Source organism: Scyliorhinus torazame, chromosome 2 (genome assembly GCF_047496885.1).
Source record: "Scyliorhinus torazame isolate Kashiwa2021f chromosome 2, sScyTor2.1, whole genome shotgun sequence".
NCBI lineage: Eukaryota > Metazoa > Chordata > Chondrichthyes > Carcharhiniformes > Scyliorhinidae > Scyliorhinus > Scyliorhinus torazame.
This window is the reverse complement of record NC_092708.1, coordinates 33,133,996-33,161,154: the sequence shown is the minus strand read 5'-3', so window position 1 is coordinate 33,161,154 and position 27,159 is coordinate 33,133,996. Positions and strand designations below refer to the sequence as shown.

The following is a 27,159-nucleotide window of genomic DNA, read 5'->3' as shown; positions in this document are numbered from 1 at the left end:
ACCCCTGTTAAAAAAAAAGACCCGGCGGGGTGATGGCCAGCGTTAATGGTCACCTTTCGCATGGTATGACCAGGTATGGAGGTGCCGTGATGTTGAGGGTAATAACTAAGTGTTCATGGTGCAGCAATCAGTCGATCGGGTGGCCTGGTCGTCCTTCTGAAGCGTCTGGGCTTCGGCGGTGATTCTGATGGGGGTCCCGGCGGTTGCGACTCCGGGAACGTGGTGTCGTCCTCCCAGGCAGCTTTGTCACCCCTAGGCGGCGCTGTTGGGGCGAAAGGTGGGCAGGGGGGAAAGGCGCCTGTAGGGGGCGTCGGTGTTTGTTCGGGCCTAGGTAGGAGCGGCGGGAGTACTGACCCTCCAGTTAGGTGCTATGGGGAGGGTGGGGGTGGGGGCAATGGTGCGGATGCGCGTGGGGCTCCGGCGTGCGCCAGGTCCCGAAGGGAGACCATGACTTGGTGGCTGTCAGGGAACGCTACATCGGCGTACTGGGGGTTGGCGTGCAGCAGGTGGACCCTCTCGATCAACGGGTCCGACTTGTGCGCCCTCACATGTTTCCGAAGCAGGATGGGTCTGGGTGTCGCTAGCCAGGTTGGGAGTGAGGTCCCGGAGGAGGACCTCCTGGGGAAAACAAGGAGACGTTCATGAGGTGTCTGATTTGTGGTAGTACAGAGCAGTGACCGGATGGAGTGGCGGGCCACCGGGAGGAGTTCCTGCCAGCGGGAGACTGGGAGATTCCTGGACCGTAGGGCCAGCAGGACGGTCTTCCAGGCCATTCCGTTCGCCCTCTCTACCTGCCCGTTTCCCCGGGGTTGTAACTTGTCATCCTGCTCGAGGCGATGCCTTTGGTGAGCAGGAATTGACGCAGTTCGTCACTCATAAAGGAGGACCTCCTGTCACTGTGAATGTATGCGGGGAAACCAAACAGTGTTCAGATACCCTCAGGGCCTTGGGGCAGTGAGGGAGGGGGAACTCCATGAGGGGGCGCATGTGCTCAGGGTAGGGTCCTCGGACTCCACTTCGCACTACGTAGCCTAGAATGGCTAGACGGTCGGTGCTAAACACGCATTTATCCTTATTGTATGTCAGATTAAGGATTTTCGCGGTCTGGAGAAATTTGGCGAGGTTGGTGTCCTGGTCCTGCTGGTCATGGCCGCAGATGGTGGCGTTATCCAGATATGGGAACGTTGCGTGTAAGCCGTACCGGTCCACCATTCGGTCCATCTCTCGTTTGTGACACCGAAGGGAACCCTTAAAAATTGATAGAGCCGCCCGTCTGCTTCAAAGGCAGTGTACTGGCGGTCACTAGTACGGAAGGGTAGCTGGTGGTAGGCAGATTTGAGATCCACCGTGGAGAATACATTGTATTGCGCAATCCTGGTCACCACGTCGGCTATACGGGGGATAGGGTACGCATCCAGTTGCGTAAACCTGTTGATGGTCTGGCTGTAGTCAATGACCTAGCCTATGTTTCTCCCCGGTCTTTACCCCCACTACTTGAGCTCTCCAGGGACTGTTGCTCGCTTCGATGGCCCCTTCCCTCAGCAGCCTCTGGACCTCCGGCCTGATCAAGGTCCAGCCCTGGGCACTGTACTGTCTGCTCCTGGTGGCGATGGGTTTGCAATCCGGGGTGAGGTTCGCAAACGGAGTAGGCGGGTCGAACTTAAGGGTCGCGAGGCCGCAGACAGTAAGGGGGGGTATAGGGCCGCCGAATTTAAAGGTCAGGCTTTGCAGCTGGCACTGGAAATCCACCCCAAGGAGGGTGGCTGCACAGAGATGCGGCAGGACGTACAGGCGGAAATTGTGGAATTCCCTGCCTTGGACAGTGAGGTTCGCTAGGCAGAACCCCTTTATCACCACCGCCTGTGACCTGGAGGCTAGGGGGATCCTTTGATTTACGGGATGGGTGACAAGAGAACAGCGCCGTACCATGTCAGGGTGAACAAAGCTTTCCGTGCTCCCAGAGTCGATCAGGCACGACGTCACGTGGCCGTTGATGGAGATCATCGTTGTAGCTTTCGCAAGCGTCCGGGGCCCACAGAGAGTGTCCAGAGTCACCGACGCCAGTTGCAGTAATGGAGAGTTCTGGTCGGGCAGCATGTAGTCGGCTGTGCTGGGGGCCTGGGGCCCATCCAAGATGGCGTCACCCATGGGTCGCACATGGAGTCCGGGGATGAAGAAGATGGCGGCAGCGAGGGACAAAATGGCGATGCCCAGCCATCCAGCGTGGTGTCCGAGGGGCAAAATGGCCATGCCCGCAGGTCACACGTGGCCTGAGGATAGGGGGGTGGTGGTGAGCGCTGGGCGGTCGGGGCCTGAAAAGGGGGTTGCCGATATGCGCTGGAGACTGCGGCCATGGCACGGGCCTGGCAGACCCCCACATAGTGGCCCTTCTTGCCACACCCTTTGCAGGTGGCGGTGCGGGCCGGGCAGCACGGGCGGGGATGATTCGCCTGCCCGCAGAAGAAACAGTGTTGTCCGACGACGCTAGCGGGCGTCTCGCCGCGCAGGCTTGCGGGGTCAGGGGAAAAGTCTGAGGGGCTGCCGCTATGAGGTGCCACGCAGCCCAGGGGGCCGCCGCACGTTCGGGAGCAAAGAACAGCGTGTTTTTACAGGCAACGTCTATGGACCCTGCCAGAGCCCGTGCCTCAGTAAGTCCCAGAGTGTCCATTTCTAGGAGCCTTCGGCGGATATCGGGGGAAGCCACACCTGCCACGAAAGCATCCCTGATCAAAAGTTCCGTGTGCTCGTTCCCCAAAACTGGCGGGCATCCACAGTTTCGGTCCAGCACCAGCAGCGCCCGGTAGAAGTCTTCCAACGTTTCCACGGGACTTTGCCTCCTAGTCGCCAGCAGGTGACGAGCATAGACCTGGTTCACAGGGCGGATATAATGTCCTTCTAGCAGCTTGATCGCGGCAACATAATTCTCCGCCTCCTCGATGAGAGGGTAGATCCCAGGGCTGACCCGTGAGCGTAGAAGGTGCATCTTTTGTCCTTCCGAGGTGGTGCCGGCGGCCGTGTCGAGGTTACCCTTAAAGCACGCCAGACAATGTTTGAAGATAGCAGCAGAGTTGTCCGCGTGTGGGCTGAGCTGAAGGCACTCCGGTTTGATACGGAGATCCATCCTTTCAACTGAAGTTGTAGCAGATTAAATTGATGCGCAATCAATTACTCTCGAGACAAGGTGAGGCATAACTAATAGGCTTTAATCTGCTAGAACTGTTCCCCAGCAGCTTCGATACAGAAAGTGAAGGCTGCTGGGACGGCATCGGTTCTTGTACTCTGCCTCTCAGGGCGGAGCTATGTACATCAGCCAATGGTAGACTCCTGGGTCTAACCAATGATCATCCACCTCTCAGGTACCGCAATTCCTGGTATTACCACAACTTCACCAGTGGCGGCCAGGCCTTCAGCTGCTTATCGTCCCAAAGCTCCGAAATTCCATTCCGAAACATCCCTGTCTCGGAGAATTAATATTGTCTGAAACCACTCCCGTGAAGTGCCTCACAATGTTTTTTATGTTGATCAAGTGTATGGCGGTTTTAAAATGTTTGTGTACTTCTCCTCACTTATATGTTTGGGCCTGGTGGATAGTTCATTGTACATAACACCTTCTCATTAATCCTCATCACTTCACTTTACAGCCTTCTAAATGTCATTAACTGGTGGACGTGTTAATTAATAACAATTGTGTGGTCCTGATTCCGGCTCCAAGTCCGCAGCCTTCATGTTTGCCAGCTTTTCTCATCCTGTGCAACATGTGAGCCTCATTGGCCTTTAAGCTTCAAAAGCTGGGAGAATATTCAGCATGGTTTATAGAGATCTGCCTTTACCTGCTGTTTAGCACCATGCAAGGGCTGCTTTTGTGAAAGCAGGGATGACAATTATACTGTATGTTGTCATACACCCAATTCTATGCTATCAACTTTACCTCCTCAAAGTTCCCATTCCCATCCATCACTCCCTCACTTCGAGAGCAAATTGGCCACCTTCATTTGAGGCCAGTGGTGGTGGCCACGCGTTTCCATTCAAACCGCATTATCTGCATCTGTAAGAAGCTCCACCTTATTTAGGAAGCTCAACGCAAAGAGATTAATATAATATAATAATCTATATTGTCACAAGTAGGCTCCATTAACACTGCAATGAAGTTACTTTGAAAAGCCCATAGTCGCCACATTCCGGCACATGTTCGGGTACACAGAGGGAGAATTCAGAATGTCCAAATTGCCTAACAGCGCGTCTTTCGGGACTTGAGGGAGGAAACCGGAGCAAACTCACGTAGACACGGGAGAACGTACAGACTCCACACAGAGAGTGTCGAACCTGGGACCCTGGAGCTGTGAAGCAACAGTGCCGACCACTGTGCTACCGTGCTGGCTTTACAATGGGTAGGTGGCTTACTCTGCCACATTGGGGCACAATCAAGAAACTCGGTGAAAATTCAGTGGCTATAACTTGTGTCAGCTCTTGTGGTCCTGGCTGCCCTCCCTCTTTACACATTCTGTAAACTTACACTCATTCAAAACACTATTGCCCATCCCCTAAGAGAGAGAGCTGTCCAATTGGTATCATTCCCCTACCTTTGCCTCATGGCCCTGCAATTTTTTTTCGATCACATATTTATCTGATTCCTTTTAAAAATTGATTCTTGTTCTGCTTACGCCACACTTTCACACAGTGAATTCCAAATCTATAATTCGCTGCTTAAAAAGAAAATCTCTGCACCTCAGGATTAGTGCCTTTGCCATTCACCTTTCATTTGTCCTTTGGTTACTCATCTGTCTGCTGTCATTGGGAAGAGTTTCCCCTCGTTTACTGTAACAAAACCCCGATGGTGTGGTGCACAGGTGATGAAACGCAAGGGGAAATTATTGGAGTTCACTTCCCAATGTGTGACCAGGCTTCAGCTGTGGTTTCTTCCTAATGTTTGAATGGGTGGTGGGTAAGGTCTGGGTTGGGGGACGTTGGCAGGAGAGGAAAAGGGAGAGATGCAACCTGTGGAAGAAATTATCTTGTGTGCTTGTGATTTTACAGAGTCGGACATGGCTGATTTTGACGGCAGAAGCTCGCTGCTCTACAGATTCAACCAAAAGAGTGTGAGCACGGTAAAGGACATGATTTCCTTGAAGTTCAAGACGTTACAAAGCGATGGAGTGGTCCTGCACGGAGAGGGTCAACGGGGAGATTACATCACGCTGGAACTCAAGAAAGGCAAACTCTCACTACAAATCAATCTAGGTAAGGATCATGTTGCGGTACTTTAAGAGGGAGGGGGGGGGGGTGAAGAGGGTTTCCCCTCTTGTTTCCGACAGATGGGATCTGAGGCTTGAGCAAAAAAATCGTACGAGATGCCCAAAGCACCATTTACGCCGACGGAACATCACTTTGCGACTGTCCCTGCTTCCTGCCAATGACATGACGGGAATCCCGACATTCAACATCGGGAAGCCCATTGCAATACATTTACATCTTATTGTCAAGCCTCTACGTCTGATAATCCCTTGCGACTGGTCTCCCGGCATGGACCTGGCCAGCAGAACCTACCAGAGGTGTTCAGGTGAGTTCATGGCTCAGGCGGGAGAGGATCATGCCCGGGCTCTATCTCCTGGCACTGCTCCTGGAACTGCCCACTGGTGTTTGGGCAGGAGGTGTTCAGGGGGGTGGTGTTTGGGAAGTATTCTATTATCAATTTTTTGTATCGGAACACCCTTTAAAAAGGGTGCCCGATCTTTTAAACCTAAGTTGCTGGCAGAGCGGTCTGTCCCACTCTGCTGAAAAACGGGAAAATTCCACCTGAAGAGTTTCACTCTTGCAGGAACTGAAGCTTATCGGCGTATCTCATTCGCTCAAAAACAATCTCCTCTATAATAAAGAGCTCAATCTTCGGGATTCCTAAGTATCTTCAGCAAACACTGAAGTAACCTTCTCCTGTTTCCCACTACAAAACATCAACTACATGAATTTAAAAATCATGTTCAACCAATAAGATGACCTGGAATTGAAAGATGTGATCAAGTAAAAGTGGAGTTATGACCTTTGCCAACTGTAACTCAAAGTTAATGAGGGCTGGATCACATATACTTGGTTTGCCAACAGTATTTGTGATTTTGTAATGAAAACAAAAACATGTTAAAATTCCAATGTGGGCCCATCAGTATCTGAGAGAAAACTAGTAACATTTTTGGACCAACCCCTGTATTAGATCTACCACCAAGTAGCAGGAGAAGCTATTTTAATGAGACTGATAAAGAAATATCAATGGAAACACAGCCAAAACATAAGAACACAGTCCTGCTGACCCAAGAGGCCTGCTGTCATTTCACACTCTAATGAATGTTAATTGGCAGAAGGCAGGCCTTCAGTGTCTTTGGGCATAATTCAAATTAGCCGGCAGCTCTCTAGTCCCTCCAGGTACAGCGCTGCAGTGCTCGAAAGAGGCATTGCAGCAATTCGTGCAGGGAGCTGGAATAAAGGCACAGGGCAGGATTCTCCGCTAGCTGACGGTGAAATCACGAACTGGACATTCTGATTGACAACTGGACGGAGAATACATTCTGATGCCAAAATCAAGGCGGGTGCCGATTTGACGTCATACCACAATTCTCCATCTCCTCGACAGTGGCATCAATGCGATCCGGAACACAAGTACAGTAGACACCATTTGCATATCATTAGCGGGTTTGACCCACTATTCTCCGGGGCCTCCGCAATGCTCTGCCTCCAATGGCCGAGTTCCCGATGGTGCGGTTCACTTGTGCTTTTGAAAACCATGGCTGCTGAGGGAGAGAAAGGGGTATGGAAAGAGTCCAACATCGCCCTAGTTTGCTGACAGTTGTGCCACTGGCCGAGCGGTTTCTGCCAGGGCCGGAGGGAGCAGGCGGGGGGGGGGCAAGAGGTGGGCTGTGTGGTCGGGGTGGATGTCCAAGAATGTCCAAGTGAGAATGTCCTTGTGAATGTCCAAGAATTCTGCGTCGACTTCAACAGAAATTATGAATCCTGCCGACAGTCTTTATTATTAGTGTCACAAGTAGGCTTAAATTAACACTGCAATGAAGTTGCTGTGAAAATTCCTTAGTCGCTACACTCCGGCACCTGTTCAGGTACACAGGGAGAATTCAGAATATCCAATTCACCTAACAAGCACGTCTTTTGGGGCTTGTGGGAGGAAACCGGAGCGCCCGGAGGAAACCCATGCAGACACGGGGAGAACGTGCAGACTCCGCACAGACAATGACCCAAACCGGGACTCGACCCAGGTCCCTGGCTCTAAAACAACAGTGCTAACCACTGTGCTATCGTATGTGGTAGGGGGCCCATTAAGTGGAAGGCAGGAGTACCTGGGGGGTCCATGAGGGAGTTGTTTGGGGTATAGACTGGTGTTGGGGTGCGGGTATGTTGGGAGGCCTTGAGGGGAGGGTGCCACCAGTCAGTGGGCTTCTGATGGAGATCCTTTTCCCCATTCCCACTTGAATGAAATGATGTAGGATTGGTCATTCTTCCGTGTCCGACCCCCCCCCGCCGTCCCAGGTTTGTCATTCATATGCCAGCCTAAAAATTAAGGCAGGGCCGGAAAAGCAACATAAATGGCAATGCAGCACAGAAGGAGGCTATTCGGCCCAATTGTTTGCACCGGCTCCCGAAAGAGCTACCTAGATAGTCCCATTCCTGAACCCTATGTCCGAAACGCTTTAAATTCATCACTTTCAAATATACAGCTCTCTTTTGAAGCCTCCTATGGAACCCGCCTCCATCACTCTCCCAGGCAGTACATTCCAAATGTGAACAAATAAGTTTCTCCTCACCCCACTCTTGTTGGCCACCTTCACATTGTGACCCCTCGTCACTGACTTACCAACGAGCGGAAACAGAATTTCCTTCTTCACCCTGTCAAAATTGTTCAGAATTTTGAACACCTCAATCCGGTCACTTCTTAATCTTCTCTGCTCCGATGGTGTTTACTGCACGTGCATTCTGGATCGCACTGATGGAGAATTGCGATTTGGCGTGAAATCGGCGGCGCAACTGATTCTCCGCCCAATCTCGTTTCCCAATTCTGGCGTCAGCCGCGGAGAATCCCGCCGCCTACGTTTCAACCTACTGCCTAATTCCTGAAAGTGGTCTTGCAAGACCTCCAAGCTGTACCTCCCTATGTTGTTGGTTCCCACATGAACCACACCCTTTGGTTGTTCACACTTCCTTTCCAGAAGTTTGTCCAGCCAATCCGTTATGTCCTGAGGTCTTGCAGCTGGGAAGCAAGAGACTGTACGGGACTCATACTCTCCGCAGAAGCCTCAGGCACTAGGGTGCTGTGGTTTTCCCTCGAGTCATCTAGCCCTGACTCAATCGTGTTGCTCACTTCATAGGCATCTAAAATATCATACCTGTTGGAAAACTCCAAGGAGTCCTGGGTTTCCTGGACCTGCTGTCTCTTTTCCTTTTGACGAATGGTCACCCACTTTCCTGCTATCCCTACACTCCTCCTTGCCTGCCTATCACAAAGTGGCGTGACCACCCTCTGGTACGACTGTTCCAGAAACCTCTCTCCCTCTTGTATGGTGCGCAGTGAAGGGAGTGATGCTCCAAATAAGCCACATGTTGTTCAAGGCTGCTAGCCTCCAGCACTTCATGCAGATGTGACTGTCCTGGATGCTTCCCACATCTTGTATACCACACACATCACAAGCTTTCCCAGAATCCCTGCCATCTTTACTGGTCAAGATGATGCACACTTTTGAGACCACTTAAGGGTCTTAATTCGAATGGGGGGGGGGGGGGGGGCGGGGAAACCCAGGTTGGGGGTGGGGGGGGGGGGCAACCCGAGGCCCTGCCTGCCCCAGTGTAAAATCGCCACCACATCAGGACAGGCTGACCTCACCGGATCAGAATCCCTATGATCTCATCTTGAAGGATGCAATTTCATGTCTTCACCCTGCTTCAAAACCCATTGGGGTAGGGAGTGTAAAAGTCTGGGCATAGACAGGAGCAATGGACGTGAGATCAAATCTTGAGATCTGCAGACAGCTTTCACAAAGAGGCACCTCAACACTTTCAAACGATGCGACATAGACTATAGAATGGCTGCCTTTGACATCAGTGTGCAAGGACACAATCTTGCAGCGCCGGTGTCACCTTGTTTTCGGGTTATTAATGCACACAGCATGCTAACTCAGTGTTGGATTTTGTTGATTTCCTCCTTTGTTTCTTGTGATTAAACCCTAGGTGATACAAAGCTGCGATCAGTTAACGGTCACACCTCGGTCACACTGGGGAGTCTGCTGGACGATCAGCACTGGCACTCCATTACAATCGAACGCTACAACAAGCAAGTGAATTTCACCGTGGACAAGCACACACAGCACTTCCGAACCAGAGGAGAGTTTGATTATCTGGATATTGATTACGAGGTACTCTTAATCTATTGTGATGAGAGATGCAATGCTTTCAATTCGCATCATTCCCACATGCATCTTTAAAAACATTTATTTTCAATTGTTATGCGCTGGAGCTACTTGTAGATCATAACTATATCTTCTTGCGACTTCTTGCCATTCAAAGGACATAGGACATTCGAGGTGTGAGGGTATATGGAACTTACGAATTGGGGGCTGTGCATCTTAACTTGCCTAAGAAGCTCAAAATGTAATAATAATAATAACAGCTTATTGTCACAAATAGGCTTCAATGAAGTTACTGTGAAAAGCCCCTAGTCACCATATTCCGGCGCCTGTTCGGGGAGGCCGGTACGGGAATTGAACGCACGCCGCAGGCCTTGTTCTGCATTACAAGCCAGTTGTTTAGCCCACTGTGCTAAACCAGCTCCTGGCTGGCGTGGCAGTAAATGTGAGAAAACAGTTGAAACTTCATAAGATAGTTCTGAATGAAGAGGGTTTCAGCCATTTGATTTAATCTAAAACATGGGTCGGGATTCTCCCTTTTGGGGACTAAGTCCCTACGCCTGCCGGAAAATGAGCGAAAATCACTCCAGACTTTTTCCTCGTGACTCTCCGTTATCCAGGGGGCTCGCAGGGCCCCGGCGTGCGTCCCGCAGCTCTGGCCGCCGCTGGGGCCCTGCTGTCCAGACCGCACGGCCACGCATGCGCACGGCAGCCCACTTCGGCGCGGGCGCTGCCGACATGGCGGAGCCACACAGCGGGCCCGTGCGGAGTAAGGTAGGTCCCCCCCAGATCGTGATGGCCCACTGATCGGTGAGCCCCGATCGTGGACCTGGCCACCATTGAGACTTCCTGGAATCAGATCCCCCCTGCCCCCCACCAGGACCGCCACTGCGGCCGTGGGTCCAAGCTCCCGCCGGGTGGTACCAGATGTAAACCACGCCAGCGGGAGTTTGGCTGGTCGACTGCGGAGAATCGCCACGTGGGCCTATTTCAGCGGCCCCTGACCAGCGCCGTGTCAACAGCGCACGCGCGAATGGCGGGTCCGCTGAGAATCGCGGAAGCACCTTCGCGCCGGATTACCGGCGTGAACGCTATTCTCCGCCCCCGCATCAGAATCGCGCCCGGCGTGGAGGGTCGGAGAACCCCGCCCGTTAGCTTTACTATGACAGAATTTAGCTGTGTCTTACATGTGTCTGTCTTTGTTCTCATGAGTCACACTGTAGTCATTCTGATTACAATCAAAAATATTCTTGTTGGGAAGGACGCTTCGAATTCCTAGAGCTGATCTGATATATGATATGTGCTTTTGACACGGTCAAAATGGATTGGTTTAACCATGGCAATATAGGATAAGAACTCCTGTGGGGGGTTATAACCCCACCGGAGACCGTGCGGTCTGCAATATCAGAGCCTAAGTGACCTCACCTGAATAAGATGCCCCCAGATGAGGGAGCTACACCCTTAAGCAAGGGTTCATTGGGACATCAATACGTCGATCCGAGTGTGTACTGGGTGCGGAGGTCCTTCGGGGAGTTGCAGTATTCGAGTAATGAAAGAAATATTGGGCGGGAATCTCGGTCTCTGGAATTCACGCACCTGGGATTCTCCGTCTCGCCTGCCGGCCAATGGGGTTTCCCATTGTGGGCAGCTCCACGCCGTCGGGAAATCCCGAGACAGCCAGCGCAACGGAGAATCCCGCCAACGGAGAATCCAGCCCATTGAGTTTTTGTAACAGTCATCGCCTCTGTGTGGTCGCTCGCCTGGAACTTTACACGGTGGTTAATGATTCAAAAATTATTGACCAGCACTCTTCATGCCATTTACACGGTAATCTGTATATTAATGCCAATATATATCCCATTCATCCAGCACCCCACTGCTTGTTGAAGTACAGTGCGTTTCTCAATTTCTGGTCTCTTGTGTGTCCCCCAATGCAATTGCTGCACCATTGATGACCATGCCATCAGCTATCTAGGCTATTCCTACTTTGCCATTCCTTCCTGCCCATGTGAAGTTCTTCACTCTGTTAAAATAATGCCCACATGAAGTGCCACACTATGTTAAAAGTCAAGGGACAGACCTTGAGGGGTGGAGGAGTGGGAGGGCCCCAATGAGAGGCCGGGGGGGGAGGGGGGGGTGCAGCAGTCCTGATGGGGGAGGGGAAGAGTCCCGATGAGAAGGGGGGGGGGGGGAAGAGTTCCAACGTGGTGGCGGTGTGTGCGAAAGAGCTCCGATGGCAGCATCGGGGGAGGGGAGGAGCAGGATCCTGATGGGAGACACGGTCGGGGGGGGAGGGGGAAGAAAGAGTCCTGACTTGAGGTGGGGGCGGCTGTTGCTGAAAGAGGCCCAATAGAGAGGGATAGGGTGGGGAGCACCATGGGGGAAGGATGGCAGTCTGATGCTGGTGAATCCTGTTAGGTGTGGGAGAAATCCGGTGACGGAAAGGGGAATTCTGCTGGTTGGTGGGGAGGGGGGGGGGGGGGGGGGTGGAGATCCCTGGGGCTGGGGTAGATGGGGGTCTCGAGTTTGCAATTTAAGTCACACTTTCTGGATGTTTCCCAGTGCAGGGCATTGGTCGAACAATCCTTACCTGGGAATGACTTTTGGAGGGGATGGGGATTTCCCACCGCATCCCACTGCCCCAGAGCTCAGAAATTATGGCTCAATACTATTTATCAACAGTTTTCTCTGTGTGATTACTTTTGGTCCATAAAACCTGACATGAAATATACCAATGTAAATAATGGGAAAAAAGCTTCAAATCATCCATGATACAATATCCTGTGCATTAAATGTAAGTGAAAACAGTGACTGGCTTGAAGGGAGATGGTGACCCAGTGGTAATGTTATTACATCAGTAATCGTGAGACCGAGGCTAATCATAGAGGGAAAAGGGTTCAAATCCCCCTGTGGCAGCTAGTGGAATTTAAAGTCAAATAATACCAGTTGCTACCAGTGCCACGAGTTAGTCAGAGTAGGAATGTCAATATAGATAGGATGGATGCGTGGCTCGAGAGATGGTGCAAGAGGGAGGGATTCAAATTCCTGGGGCATTGGTACCGGTTCTGGGGGTTGTGGGACCAGTACAAACCAGACGGTCTGCACCTGGGCAGGACTGGAACCGATGTCCTAGGGGGGGGGGGGGTGTTTGCTAGAGCTGTTGGGGAGAGTTTAAACTAATGTGGCAGGGGGATGGGAATCGATGCAGGAAGTTGGAAGGTAGTAAAACAGGGACAGAAACAAAAGGCAGCAAGGGGGAAAGTGGAAGGCAGAGAAGCCATAGTCAAAAATCAAAAAGGGTGACAGTACAAGGTACAGTGACTGAGGGGAGCTCAGTGAATAGGACCAGGAATACTAAAAGGAATAAAACGGGAAGTGAAAACATTAATGGTAAGCGACGCGGCAGGTTGTTACATGAAGATATGGGTTCAACGACAAGGAAAATTAGGAGATAGGTTAAGAGGAAATATAACTTAGGAGAGGTTACTGATCGAGGTGATAAGATTCAGAACAGAGGTAAAAAAGCCAACATAAGTGTACTTTACCTGAACGCTCGTAGTATTCGGAATAAGGTAAATGAGTTGATTGTTCAAATCATCGTGAATGACTATGATTTAGTGGCCATTACTCAAACATGGTTAAAGGATGGTTACGACTGGGAGCTAAATACCCGAGGGTATCAAACTATTCGGAAGGACAGAGTGGATGGTAAGGGAGGTGGTGTAGCTCTGTTATTTAAGGATGACATCCGGGCAACAGTAAGGGATGACATCGGTGCTGTAGAGGATAAGGTTGAATCCATTTGGGTGGAAATCAGGAATAGTAAAATGAAAAAGTCACTGATAGGAGTAATCTATAGGCCACCAAATAGTAAAATTATGGTGGGGCAGGCAATAAACAAAGAAATAATTGATGCATGTATACATGGTACAGCAGTTATCATGGGGGATTTTAATCTACATGTCGATTGGTTTAACCAGGTCGGTCAAGGCAGCCTTGAGGAGGAGTTTATAGAATGTATCCGCGATAGTTTCCGAGAACAGTATGCAATGGAACCTATGAGGGAACAAGCGGTCCTAGATCTGGTCCTGTGTAATGAGACAGGATTGATTCAGGATCTCATAATTAGGGATCCTCTCGGAAGGAGCGATCACAATATGGTAGAATTTAAAATACAGATGGAGGGTGAGAAGGTAAAATCAAGCACTAGTGTTTTGTGCTTAAACAAAGGAGATTACAATGGGATGAGAGAAGAACTAGCTAAGGTAGACTGGGAGCAAAGACTTTATGGTGAAACAGTTGAGGAACAGTGGAGAACCTTCCAAGCGATTTTTCACAGTGCTCAGCAAAGGTTTATACCAACAAAAAGGAAGGACGGTAGAAAGAGGGAAAATCGACCGTGGATATCTAAGGAAATAAGGGAGAGCATCAAATTGAAAGAAAAAGCATAAAAAAGTAGCAAAGATTAGTGGGCACACAAAGGACTGGGAAATATTTAGGGGGCAACAGAAAGCTACAAAAAAAAGCTATAAAGAAGAGTAAGATAGATTATGAGAGTAAACTTGCTCAGAATGTAAAAACAGATAATAAAAGTTTCTACAAATATTTAAAACAAAAAAGTGTGGCTAAGGTAAATATTGGTCCTTTAGAGGATGAAAAGGGAGATTTAATAATGGGAGATGAGGAAATAGCTGAGGAACTGAACAGGTTTTTAGGGTCGGAATCACAGTGGAAGACATTAATAACATGCCAGTGACTGATGGAAATGAGGCTATGACAGATGAGGACCTTGAGAGGATAGTTATCACCAAGGAGGTAGTGATGGGCAAGCTAATGGGGCTAAAGGTAGACAAGTCTCCTGGCCCTGATGGAATGCATCCCAGTGTGCTAAAAGAGATGGCTAGGGAAATTGCAAATGCACTAGTGATAATTTACCAAAATTCACTAGACTCTGGAGTGGTCCAGGCGGATTGGAAATCAGCAAATGTGACACCACTGTTTAAAAAAGGAGGTAGGCAGAAAGCGGGTAATTATAGGCCAGTGAACTTAACTTCGGTAGTAGGGAAGATGCTGGAATCATTCATCAAGGAAGAAATAGCGAGGCATCTGGATGGAAAATGTCCCATTGGGGAGAGGCAGCATGGGTTCATAAAGGGCAGGTCGTGCCTAACTAATTTAGTGGAATTTTTTGAGGACATTACCAGTGCGGTAGATAATGGGGACCCAATGGATGTGGTATATCTGGATTTCCAGAAAGCCTTTGACAAGGTGCCACACAAAAGGTTGCTGCATCAGATAAAGATGCATGGCATTAAGGGGAAGTAGTAGCAAGGATAGAGGATTGGTTAATTAATAGAAAGCAAAGAGTGGAGATTAATAGGTGTTTCTCTGGTTGGCAATCAGTAACTAGTGGTGTCCCTCAGGGATCAGTGTTGGGCCCACAACTGTTCACAATTTACATAGATGATTTGGAGTTGGGGACCAAGGGCAATGTGTCCAAGTTTGCAGACGACACTAAGATAAGTGGTAAAGCAAAAAGTGCAGAGGATACTGGAAGTCTGCAGAGGGATTTGGATAGGCTAAGTGAATGGGCTAGGATCTGGCAGATGGAATACAATGTTGACAAATGTGAGGTTATCCATTTTGGTAGGAATAACAGCAAAAGGGATTATTATTTAAATGATAAAATATTAAAACATGCTGCTGTGCAGAGAGACCTAGGTATGCTAGTGCATGAGTCGCAAAAAGTTGGTTTACAGGTGCAACAGGTGATTAAGAAGGCAAATGGAATTTTGTCCTTCATTGCTAGAGGATTGGAGTTTAAGACTAGGGAGATTATGCTGCAATTGTATAAGGTGTTAGTGAGGCCACACCTGGAGTATTGTGTTCAGTTTTGGGCTCCTTACTTGAGAAAGGACGTACTGGCACTGGAGGGTGTGCAGAGGAGATTCACTACGTTAATCCCAGAGCTGAAGGGGTTGGATTACGAGGAGGCGTTGAGTAGACTGGGACTGTACTCGTTGAAATTTAGAAGGATGAGGGGGGATCTTATAGAAACATATAAAATTATGAAGGGAATAGATAGGATAGATGCGGGCAGGTTGTTTCCACTGGCGGGTGAAAGCAGAACTAGGGGGCATAGCCTCAAAATAAGGGGAAGTAGATTTAGGACTGAGTTTAGGAGGAACTTCTTCACCCAAAGGGTTGTGAATCTATGGAATTCCTTGCCCAGTGAAGCAGTAGAGGCTCCTTCATTAAATGTTTTTAAGATAAAGATAGATAGTTTTTTGAAGAATAAAGGGATTAAGGATCAGCCATGATCTCATTGAATGGTGGAGCAGGCTCGAGGGGCCAGATGGCCTACTCCTGTTCCTAGTTCTTATGTTCTTATGTTCTTATGTTCTTAATACATTGGAAATTAAAAGCTCGTATTTTTTAAATACCTGTCAGCATGTGGTCATCAAAAGTGGCAGTCAGCATGGGCTGAATAAAAGCAGACTTTAGCTTGACGTTAAACTGTTTCAAAATTGAAGATGAGGTTGGGCGGAATTCTCTCAAAGTGTCGACTCTGGCAGGAAATGAGGTGCGATTCCCACCAGGTGGTTCAGCACGATCCACACCGCTTTCCACCCACACATAGACATTTTTTTGGACGGGGCGAGTTTTTCACCGGCACTGAGAGGGGTATGGCATAAACACGACGGCAAGCCCTGCTTCACAGAGATTGGGGTGGCATTTTTAAAAGGTGTCCTAACCTCTGAGTGATAGTCGAAACCCCCACACCTCCCAATAATGCCAGCATCAGGGTTTCAGTGCCCTACCCCGATCATGCTTGCCGGCATGTCCCCCCAAATAGGTCTCCCTTCAGAACCTCTCTGCTTGTCGCTGGCATCTGGCCCAAACCCACTCCCGCAAGTTCTGGTACCAGTGCCACTCCCCCATTGGGTGAGCAACACCTTGCTATGGGGTCACCAGATGCTCCACACCCTACATGCCCCTCCCTTCAGGCCCTTCTCAGGCCCTGTCCCATTCCAGAGCTTGTCCACATCAAGCCCTGCCCCCTTCAGGCCCCTCCCCTTGGCCAACTTTTCACTGTCCCCTGGCACTCTTGGGAGTGCCAGCCCAGTAGGTGGGCAATGCAAAGGGTGCCAGAGTACTGCCATAACCCCGACCACTCAGCAGCTCCAGTCTCTGGGCTGGAGACAAGTAGAGATTTCCACCTGTGCCGACAGGGAGGAGAATACCTGGAGCTGGGAGAATCCAGCTTGAAATGGTCGCAGCATATTTAAATTCTCCAAGCATTGCGAGATGTGGCGCGGGCGAAATGCCGCCGGAGAATTGTCCACGTTGTCTATCATAAGTCCTGTGTGTTAGAATTTCTTTGTGATGTTATGCTATTACTTTTCCTCCAGTCATGTCTATTTTCACTTTGAGCGTATTTGGGCACGCTTTAATCGCTAAGTCAGAAAGTTGCAGGTTCAATTCCTACCCCAGGGCTGGAGCAAAACAATTTCGGTTGACCATCCAGCCCAGTACTAGAACAAAGAACAAAGAAATGTACAGCACAGGAACAGGCCCTTCGGCCCTCCAAGCCCGTGCCGACCATGCTGCCCGACTAAACTACAATCTTCTACACTTCCTGGGTCCGTATCCCTCTATTCTCATTCTATTCATGTATTTGTCAAGATGCCCCTTAAATGTCACTATCGCACCTGCTTCCACCACCTCCTCCGGTAGCGAGTTCCAGGCACCCACTACCCTCTGTGTAAAAAACCTGCCTCGTACATCTACTCTAAACCTTGCCCCTCTCACCTTAAACCTATGTCCCCTAGTAATTGACCCCTCTACCCTGGGGAAAAGCCTCTGACTATCCACTCTGTCTATGCCCCTCATAATTTTGTAGACCTCTATCAGGTCGCCGCTCAACCCCTTTCGTTCCAGTGAGAACAAACCGAGTTTATTCAACCGCTCCTCATAGCTAATGCCCTCCATACCAGGCAACATTCTGGTAAATCTCTTCTGCACCCTCTCTAAAGCCTCCACATCCTTCTGGTAGTGTGGCGACCAGAATTGAACACTATACTCCAAGTGTGGCCTAACTAAGGTTCGATACAGCTGCAACATGACTTGCCAATTCTTATACTCAACGCCCCGGCCAATGAAGGCAAGCATGCCGTATGCCTTCTTGACTACATTCTCCACCTGTGTTGCCCCTTTCAGTGACCTGTGGACCTGTACTCCTAGATCTCTTTGACTTTCAATACTCTTGAGGGTTCTACCATTCACTGTATATTCCCTACCTGCATTAGACCTTCCAAAATGCATTACCTCACATTTGTCCGGATTAAACTCCATCTGCCATCTCTCCGCCCAAGTCTCCAAACAATCTAAATCCTGCTGTATCCTCTGACAGTCCTCATCGCTATCTGCAATTCCACCAACCTTTGTGTCGTCTGCAAACTTACTAATCAGACCAGTTACATTTTCCTCCAAATCATTTATATATACTACAAAGAGCAAAGGTCCCAGCACTGATCCCTGTGGAACACCACTGGTCACAGCCCTCCAATTAGAAAAGCATCCTTCCATTGCTACTCTCTGCCTTCTATGACCTAGCCAGTTCTGTATCCACCTTGCCAGCTCACCCCTGATCCCGTGTGACTTCACCTTTTGTACTAGTCTACCATGAGGGACCTTGTCAAAGCCCTTACTGAAGTCCATATAGACAACATCCACTGCCCTACCTGCATCAATCATCTTAGTGACCTCCTCGAAAAACTCTATCAAGTTAGTGAGACACGATCTCCCCTTCACAAAACCATGCTGCCTCTCACTAATACGTCCATTTGCTTCCAAATGGGAGTAGATCCTGTCTCGAAGAATTCTCTCCAGTAATTTCCCTACCACTGAAGTAAGGCCCACCGGCCTGTAGTTCCCTGGATTATCTTTGCTACCCTTCTTAAACAGAGGAACAACATTGGCTATTCTCCAGTCCTCCGGGACATCCCCTGAAGACAGTGAGGATCCAAAGATTTCTGTCAAGGCCTCAGCAATTTCCTCTCCAGCCTCCTTCAGTATTCTGGGGTAGATCCCATCAGGCCCTGGGGACTTATCTACCTTAATATTTTTTAAGACACCCAACACCTCGTCTTTTTGGATCTCAATGTGACTCAGGCTATCTACACACCCTTCTCCAGACTCAACATTTACCAATTTATTCTCTTTGGTGAATACTGATGCAAAGTATTCATTTAGTACCTCGCCCATTTCCTCTGGCTCCACACATAGATTCCCTTGCCTATCCTTCAGTGGGCCAATCCTTTCCCTGGCTACCCTCTTGCTTTTTATGTACGTGTAAAAAGCCTTGGGATTTTCCGTAACCCTATTTGCCAATAACATTTCGTGACCCCTTCTAGCCCTCCTGACTCCTTGCTTAAGTTCCTTCCTACTTTCCTTATATTCCACGCAGGCTTCATCTGTTCCCAGCCTTTTAGCCCTGACAAATGCCTCCTTTTTCTTTTTGACGAGGTGCTACACTGTCAGAGATTCTTTTTTATTATTCTTTCAAGGAATGTGGGCATCACTGGCTAGGCCAGCATTCATTGTCCATCCTTAATTGCATTTGAGATGGCCGTGAGCTGCCTCCTTCAATCGGTGCACCAGTCCACATGGTGCAGGTACACCCACAGTGTTGTTAGGGAGGGGGGTCATGTTGGAGTTGTATAGAACTTTGGTGAGGCCACAACTGGAGTACTGTGTGCAATTCTGATTCCCGCATCATAGGAAGGATGTGATTGCACTGGACGGGGTGCAGAGAAGATTCACCAGGAAGTTGTTCGGGATGGAACATTTAAGTAATAAAGAGAGGTTGGATAGGCTTAGGTTGTTTTCGCTGGAGCAGAGAAGACTGAGGGGCTACCTGATCGAGGTGTACAAGATTATGAGGGACATGGACAGGATGGATGAGTAGCAGCTGTTCCCCTTATTTGAATAAAAGAGCTGAATGTCAGAGGTGAGGTGAGAGTGACTGCCCTTGCCATCCTGGCAGAATTTGACCAATTATGTCATCAAGGAGCCCTAGCTAAACTGGGATCAATGGGAATCAGGGGGAAACTCTCCACTAGTTGCAGTCGTACCTGGCACAAAGGAAGATGGTTGTGGTGGTTGGTGGTCAATCATCTCAGCTCCAGGACATCATTGCAGGGGTTCCTCTGGGTAGTGTCCTCGGCCCAACCATCTTCAGTTGCTTCATCAATGAGCTCCCTTCCATCAGAAGGTCAGAAGTGGGGATGTAAGGGCAGCACGGTGACGCACTGGGTTAGCCCTGCTGCCTCACGGCGCTGAGGTCCCAGGTTCGATCCCGGCTCTGGGTCACTGTCCGTGTGGAGTTTGCACATTCTCCCCGTGTTTGCGTGGGTTTCGCCCCCATAACCCAAAGATGTGCAGGATAGGTGGATTGGCCACGCTAAATTGCCCCTTAATTGGAAAGAATGAATTGGGTACTCTAAATTTGTTTTAAAAAAAAGAAGTGTGGATGTTTGCGGATGACTGCACAATGTTCAGCACCATTTACGACTCCTCAGATAAAGAAGCAGTCCGTGTCCAAATGCAGCAAGTCCTGGAAATATCCAGGTTTGGGCTGACAAGTGGCAAGTTATATTCGCGCCTCACAAGTGCCAGGCAATGACCATCTCCTACCAGAGAGGATCTAACCGCCGCCCCTAGACATTCAATGGCATTACCATCGCTGAATCCCAGACAACCAACATCCTGAGGGTTACCATTGATCAGAAATTGAACTAGACTAGCCATATTAATACTGTGGCTACCAGGGCAGGTCAAAGGTTAGGAATCCTACGGCGAGTAACTCACCTCCTGACCCCGCAAAGCCTGTCCACCATCTACAAGGCACAAGTCAGGAGTGTAAAGGAATACATTGCATTTGCCTCATTGAGTGCAGCTCCAACAACACTCAAGAAGCTCAACACCATCCAGGACAAAGCACCCCGCTTGATTGCGCCCCCTTCCACAAACATTAAGCCCTCCACCACCGATGAACAGTGGCAGCTGTGTGTGCCATCTACAAGATGCACTGCAGTAACTAACCAAGGTACCTTTGACAACACCTTCCAAACCCATGACCTCTACCATCTAGAGGGACAAGAGCAGCAGATACCTGGGAACCCCACCACCTGGAGGGTCCCCTTCAAGTCACTCAATGTGGTAAACCACTCTTGCACCTCTATTAGGTGATGTACGGTAGGACCTGTACTACAGGTACGTTGGTAGTCCCTGCCTGCTGGCTCCACCCAACAGGCGGAGTATAAATGTGTATGTCCTCCATGCTGCAGCCATTTCGCCAGCTGCTGTGGGAGGCCACACATCTTAGAGCAATAAAGCCTCAGTTGTATCCAACTCAAGTCTTTGTGCAATTGATCGTGCATCACTCACCACCCTGTCTTGGAAATATATCGCCGTTCCTTCACTGTCCAAAGGCAGTTAAATGCCGGAAGGTTTGTAAAATGACTCAGTAAGCCAATTAATCACATTGATTGGCTACCTGCCTCTACATGATGGGTGGCCGACCCATTGTAGTTTCCACCTTTGGTAACATCCGCTGGGGTTGGGAAAACATCAGGCTTACCTCCCGATGCCTTCCGACAGCACTTTTACCATCCTTCCCAACGTTCAGCCCATCTCCAAAGAATGCCACAATCGGATTCCAAGGGGGGGCAATAGCTTCAGGGGTCTGGTGTCAGCCGTATGATAGAATTTCAGAAATTTTCATAGAATTTACAGTGCAGAAGGAGGCCTTTCAGCCCATCGAATCTGCACCGACCCTTGGAAAGAGCACCCGACTTAAGCCCCAAGCCTCAACCCTATCCCCTTTATCCCCATAACCCAACCTAAACTTCTGGACACTAAGGGCAATTTTAGAATGGCCAATCCACCGAACCTGTACATCTTTGGACTGTGGGAGGAAACCGGAGGACCCGGAGGAAACCCGCGCACACACGGGGAGAATTTGCAGACTCCACACAGACAGTGACCTAAACCTGGGATCCTGGAGCTGTGAAGCAACTGTGCTAACCATTGTGCTACCGTGCTGCCCTTTAATGTATCAGCTACATTAAAGCAGCATTTACAACAAATAGACCGGAATTCTCCAGCCGTGTGATTCACTTTTCCTGCCGGTAGCGCACCCCCACTCATGGGTTCCCCAGCGGCGTGGGGTGAGTTCAATGGAAAACCCCATTGACAAGCGGCGGGAAGACAGAATTCTACCACCAGCGAATGGCACGCCTCCAAGAAACACGCAGCTGGGAAACCGGCGAATCCAGTCCACACATTCCAGCCAATGTTTCTGGTGAAACTTCACAGACGAGAATCCCACTCGTTCTCTTCCTCCCAGCAAATGCTCCCAGACATGCTGAATATTTCCAGCATTTTCGGTTTCTATTTCCAGCATTATTTTGCTTTTGTACGAATAAACAATTTTTATAGAGTTCTATTACTCCCTCCACAAGACAATCCACCCCGTGCTTAGTTACTTGATACAACTCCATCGAGGCAGAATTTAATTGACTTAACCTCATATCAATTGTTTTTGTTTGAACAATTTGTTTTTTTGCAGACCAACACGAACACTTCTACTTTGATATATTGTCAATCGATTCAGACATGCTACATATAATTGCTAATTTCACCAAGTGAAACAGTTAATTATGAGTTTATCTGTTATATTAAACCATCCGATACCAGTCAAACCAGATACTTTATGTAGCTTTTCCTTGTGTCTGTTCACAACTGGTTAAAGTTCGGTGCCACATGCATGGGATGTCCTTTAATTGGGCTGACCAAAGTGACTAAACTGACCATTGCATTGTCAGTGCTGGTTCAATAGTTCAATTGCTTCTGAATAAATTGACTGAAACTTCTCTGCTTAACAAGCAGAGATGAAAGGTGAGGAATACGATCGCATGAATCAAAATCAATAGTAGTGTAACATTAGCAGAACTCAGGACAGTCTGAAGAATCCTTTCATTACCCTCTGTACTCCGATACCATGCCCATGCAGTTTGTTGTATAAAGATGAGAACTGTTTAACAAAGATGCCTTCACTTTGGCCCTCAGCAAGAGAAGGAACCTATTTTTCCAAAGCATTAGCAGGGGGAATATCTTTTTGCAGCACAGCAACAATGTTATGCGAAACTGGCTAGACATAAATATGAAAAAAAGCACATGGGGTGGCAACTGCCGGTTCGGTAACATCCCTGGACAGGAATGCTTCCCCCACCCCCCCAACACCCTGGCTGGAGGCAGCCTCCTTGTAGCAGACCCAGGAGTGCCTTTGCTCCAGGATAACTCTCTTTCCCCCTCCACCCAGCCACCTGGTTGCATCTTGTAGACCACCCTGTGTGTCAAATCCAACACTTGAGGAAAAAATGAATATTAAAGCCTTTACCTTGAGACAGAGGAAAGACAGAGATGCCGGGATTCTCCGATTCCACTGCTACCGCTGCTAGCGAGGATGGAGAATTTTGTGTTCAGCCAAATCTCCCATTCGTTGCAGCGGGTCTGAAGAATCCTGCTGGCGTGAATGGACAGAGAACCTCACCCAGGGTTCATTAGTTCATAAGATATAGGAGCAGAAATAGACCATTCGGCCCACTGAGTCAGCTCCTCCATTCGATCATGGCTGATCTCATTCTGTCGGAACTCCACCATCCTGCCCATTCTCCGTAACCCTTCAATCCCTTACCAATTAAAAGTCTGCCTAACTCTTCCTTAAATTTACTCGCTGTCCTAACACCCACTGAGCTCTGGGGTAGTGAATGTCACAGATTAACAACCCTTTGGGATTGGGCAGCACGGCGGTGCAGTGGTTAACACTGCTGCCGCACGTCGCCGAGGACCCAGATTCGATCCTGACCCCAGGTCACTGTCCATATGGAGTTTGCACATTTTTCCCTATGTCTGCATGGGTTTCACCCCCTCTCACACAAAGATGTGCAAGCTAGATGAATTGGCCACGCTAAATTGTCCCTTAATTCGAAAAAGCAAGAATTGGGTACTCTACCTCCTATCCGAAGGCTATGACCTCTCGTTCAAGAATGCCCCACAAGAGGAAGCACCCACTGCACGTCTACTTTGTCCATATTTATCATCTTGTATAGCTCAATTTGATCTCCCCTCATTCTCCTAAACTCCACAGAGCATAGGCCTAAACTGTTCAATCTCTCTTCTTACGACAAACCCCTAATCTCTGAATCAATCTCGTGAGCCTCCTCTGAACTGTGCACAATACTCCAGGTGCGGGCTCACCAATGCCTTGTACAACACTTGCAACAACACTTCCTTACCTTTATGCTCTATTCCTTTAGCTATAAATGCCACCATTCCATTCACTTTCTTTATTATCTGCTGTACCTGCATGCCAGTTTTCTGTGACTAATGCACAAGGACACCCAAATCCCTCTGCAATGGAGCACCCCAAAGTCTCTCCTCATTTATTTTATAAGTTGCCTTTCCATTTTTCTGATAAATTGTATGACCTCACACTTATCCACATTAAACTCCATCTGCCACATTTTGGCCCACACTCCTAACCTATCTATATCCATTTGTCAGGTCTTATTTCCTCATTGCAACTTACTGTCCCACCTATTTTTATGTCATCTGCAAATTTGGCTTTAGTACCTTCTATCCCTGTATCCAAGTTGGTAATATAGATTGTAAATAGCTGGGGCCCAAGGACCAAATCCTGTGACACCCCACTAATTACCTCTTGCCATCCAGAAAATGACCCATTTATCTCGACTCTCTGTCTTCTGTCCATCAGCCAGACATCTATCCAAGTCAATAAGTTACCTCTAATCCCATGTGATCTAAACTTGTGAATTAACCTTCCGTGTACCACTTTACCAAACGCCTTCCGGAAGTCCAGATATACTGCATCTACAGGATCCCCATTATCCACTTTACTTGTTACATCCTCGAAGAACTCTAGCAAATTAGTCAAATATGATTTACCCTTCATAAAACCGTACTGACTGTGATGGATCGCGTTTTGATTTTCCAAATGTCCTGATATTACTTCCTTGATAGTTGATTCGAACAATTTCTTCACAACAGATATTAAACTAACTGGTCTGTAATTTCCCACATTCTTCCTCCCTCCCTTTTTGAATAAGGGCGTTACATTAGCATTTTTACAATCCACTGGAACCTATCCCGGGATTTTGGAATATTATAACCAATGGATCCACTATCTCCGCTGCCACTTCCATTAACATCCTACGATGTATGCCATCAGGCCTGGGGAGCTTGTCTGGCCTCAATCCCAATAGTTTGTTGAGTACCGTTCCCTATTGATGTTGGTCTTCCAATTCCACACAAAACCAGGATGAAACTCTTTTTATGCTCATGTAATGAAGCCCTAATACTTCCCCAAATGGGCGAGCTGTTCATACCAAATTAAAGCATGTACTTTATTACAGCTCTATTGATCATTAACACTAAGGAGAGGTTTCCCCTCCACAATGGTGGCCCTGCAGCTGTAGCCATTTTGTAGTCAAGGGTCTTCAAAAAAATACTTGATAGTGCCTAAGATGAAAGCCTTAATTGCACAACGGGTGTGACCTCTGGACACTAATTGGCCAATCCATGCTAAATCATGGTTGATTTACTGTTTCAGACATGGTCCAGGACTAGGACCAGTATTTAACCCTGGCGCTGATTGCTGATCTGAAATTTTAAAAATCCTGCCCTACAATGGGAAAAACTGATCAAAATAGCTCAGATCGGTATTAGAATATGCAGAGATCCTGGGCGAAATTCTCCCCCAACGGCGGGATGTCCGCCGACTGGCGCCAAAGACGGCGCCAATCAGACGGGCATCGCGCCGGCCCAAAGGTGCGGAATGCTCCGCATATTTGGCGGCCTAGCCCCTCAATGTTGGGGCTAGGCCGACGCCGGAGGGATTTCCGCCCCGCCAGCTGGCGGAAATGGCGTTTGTTGCCCCGCCAGCTGGCGCGGAAATGCGGCGCATGCGCGGGAGCGTCAGCAGCCGCTGTCAGTTTCCTGGCGCATGCGCGGGAGCGTCAGCGGCCGCTGTCAGTTTCCCGCGCATGCCCAGTGGGGAGAGTCTCTTCCGCCTCCGCCATGGTGGAGGCCGTAGCGGAGGCGGAAGGGAAAGAGTGCCCCCACGGCACAGGCCCGCCCGCGGATCGGTGGGCCCCGATCGCGGGCCAGGCCACCGTGGGGGCACCCCCAGGGTCAGATCGCCCCGTGCCTCCCCCCCCAGGACCCCGGAGCCCGCCCACGCCGCCTGGTCCCACCGGTAAATACCAGGTTTGATTTACGTCGGCGGGACAGGCAATTTCTGGGCGGGACTTCGGCCCATCCGGGCCGGAGAATCCAGCGGGGGGGTCCCGCCAACCGGCGCGGCCCGATTCCCGTCCCCGCCCAATCTCCGGTACCGGAGACTTCGGCGGGGGCGGGGGCGGGATTCACGGCGGCCAACGGCCATTCTCTGACCTGGCGGGGGATCGGAGAACGACGCCCCCAATACCTGTTTCAGGTACCAGCCCCTGGTTGGTCGGTTGTTTTTCAGATGCTCCTGCTGGTTGAGCCTTGAATTTATTATATATTATAATAACCTTTATTGTCACATGTAGGCTTACATTAATACTGCAATGAATTTGCTGTGAAAATCCCCTAGTCGCCACATTCCAGCGCCTGTTTGGGTACACAGAGGGAGAATTCAGAATGTCTAATTCACCTAACAACACGTCTTTTGGGACTTGTGGGAGGAAACCGGAGCACCCGGAGGAACCCCAAACAGACAGGAAGAGAACATACAGACTCCGCACAGAGAGTGACCCAAGCTGGGAATCAATTTTGGCGCTATGAAGCAACAGTGCTAACCACTGTGCTGCCGTGCCGCCCACTATTTGGTCCTTGCCACCCATTTTACATCCAGAAAATGAACAATGTGAGATCCAACTTCTAACCCATGGCCCTTTGAGGTTGGTGCAGATAAGAAAATGTATTCAGGGATCACCATCGAATGTACCATATGTTTCACTACACTACTCCACAGAGATTCAACAGATTCAATTGTTTGTTCCTAAACACAAAACGGCAGGCAAGTGCTAGAGCACTCAATTTTGTAAAACACTGAGTCAGAATTTGAGATTTCATCATTCCATTATCGGTCTTGTTCATGCTAGATTTATGGGGCACGATTCAGCATACTTGAGTGTGGTGATACACCACTGTACCTCCCTACCATTGTACATAGTATATAATAGTTGTGCTTAACGTGGCCCTGTAATACTGTGTATTGTACTGTAACTCTGCAGAGGTTCGGTCACTGGTAGGTAACCCGACCTGGCCACGGAGAGCTCCGCCTTAGCCACTCCCCCGGGAGTCAGTATAAGAACCTCTTCTGGGACAGGCCCCATTCTGTCTGGGGTCGTCTGTGTCGGGTAAGCCTCCCTTGTAGTATATTAAAGCCTGAGTTAAAGTCTCACATGTCTTTGTGGTTATTGACGCTTAGCGCATCAATTTAATATACTACAAGGGAGGCTTACCCGACACAGACGACCCCAGACAGCCTACGACAATAATGCGTCCTACACGCCTGCACGAACTTCCTATGCTCCTGTCCACGCTCCCTACGTGGCCGCTACCTCCCAGCAACAACCCCTGCAAGTCACGGCCCACCCAGCCACTCCAGCAGTAAAAATGCCTGAGCCCC

General features: G+C 49.2%; 1 protein-coding gene across 2 annotated transcripts in view; it reads left to right on the top strand.

The window, feature by feature from the left end:
* Positions 1–27,159, top strand: part of LOC140387047 (contactin-associated protein-like 5) — a 1,703,123-nt gene that overhangs the window by 726,132 nt on the left and 949,832 nt on the right. For both annotated transcript variants that reach the window (XM_072470060.1, XM_072470068.1), the window contains 2 exons: positions 5,035–5,238; positions 9,220–9,404. In XM_072470060.1, the coding sequence (XP_072326161.1) occupies positions 5,035–5,238; positions 9,220–9,404 (389 nt within the window). The remainder of the gene's footprint in view (positions 1–5,034; positions 5,239–9,219; positions 9,405–27,159) is intronic.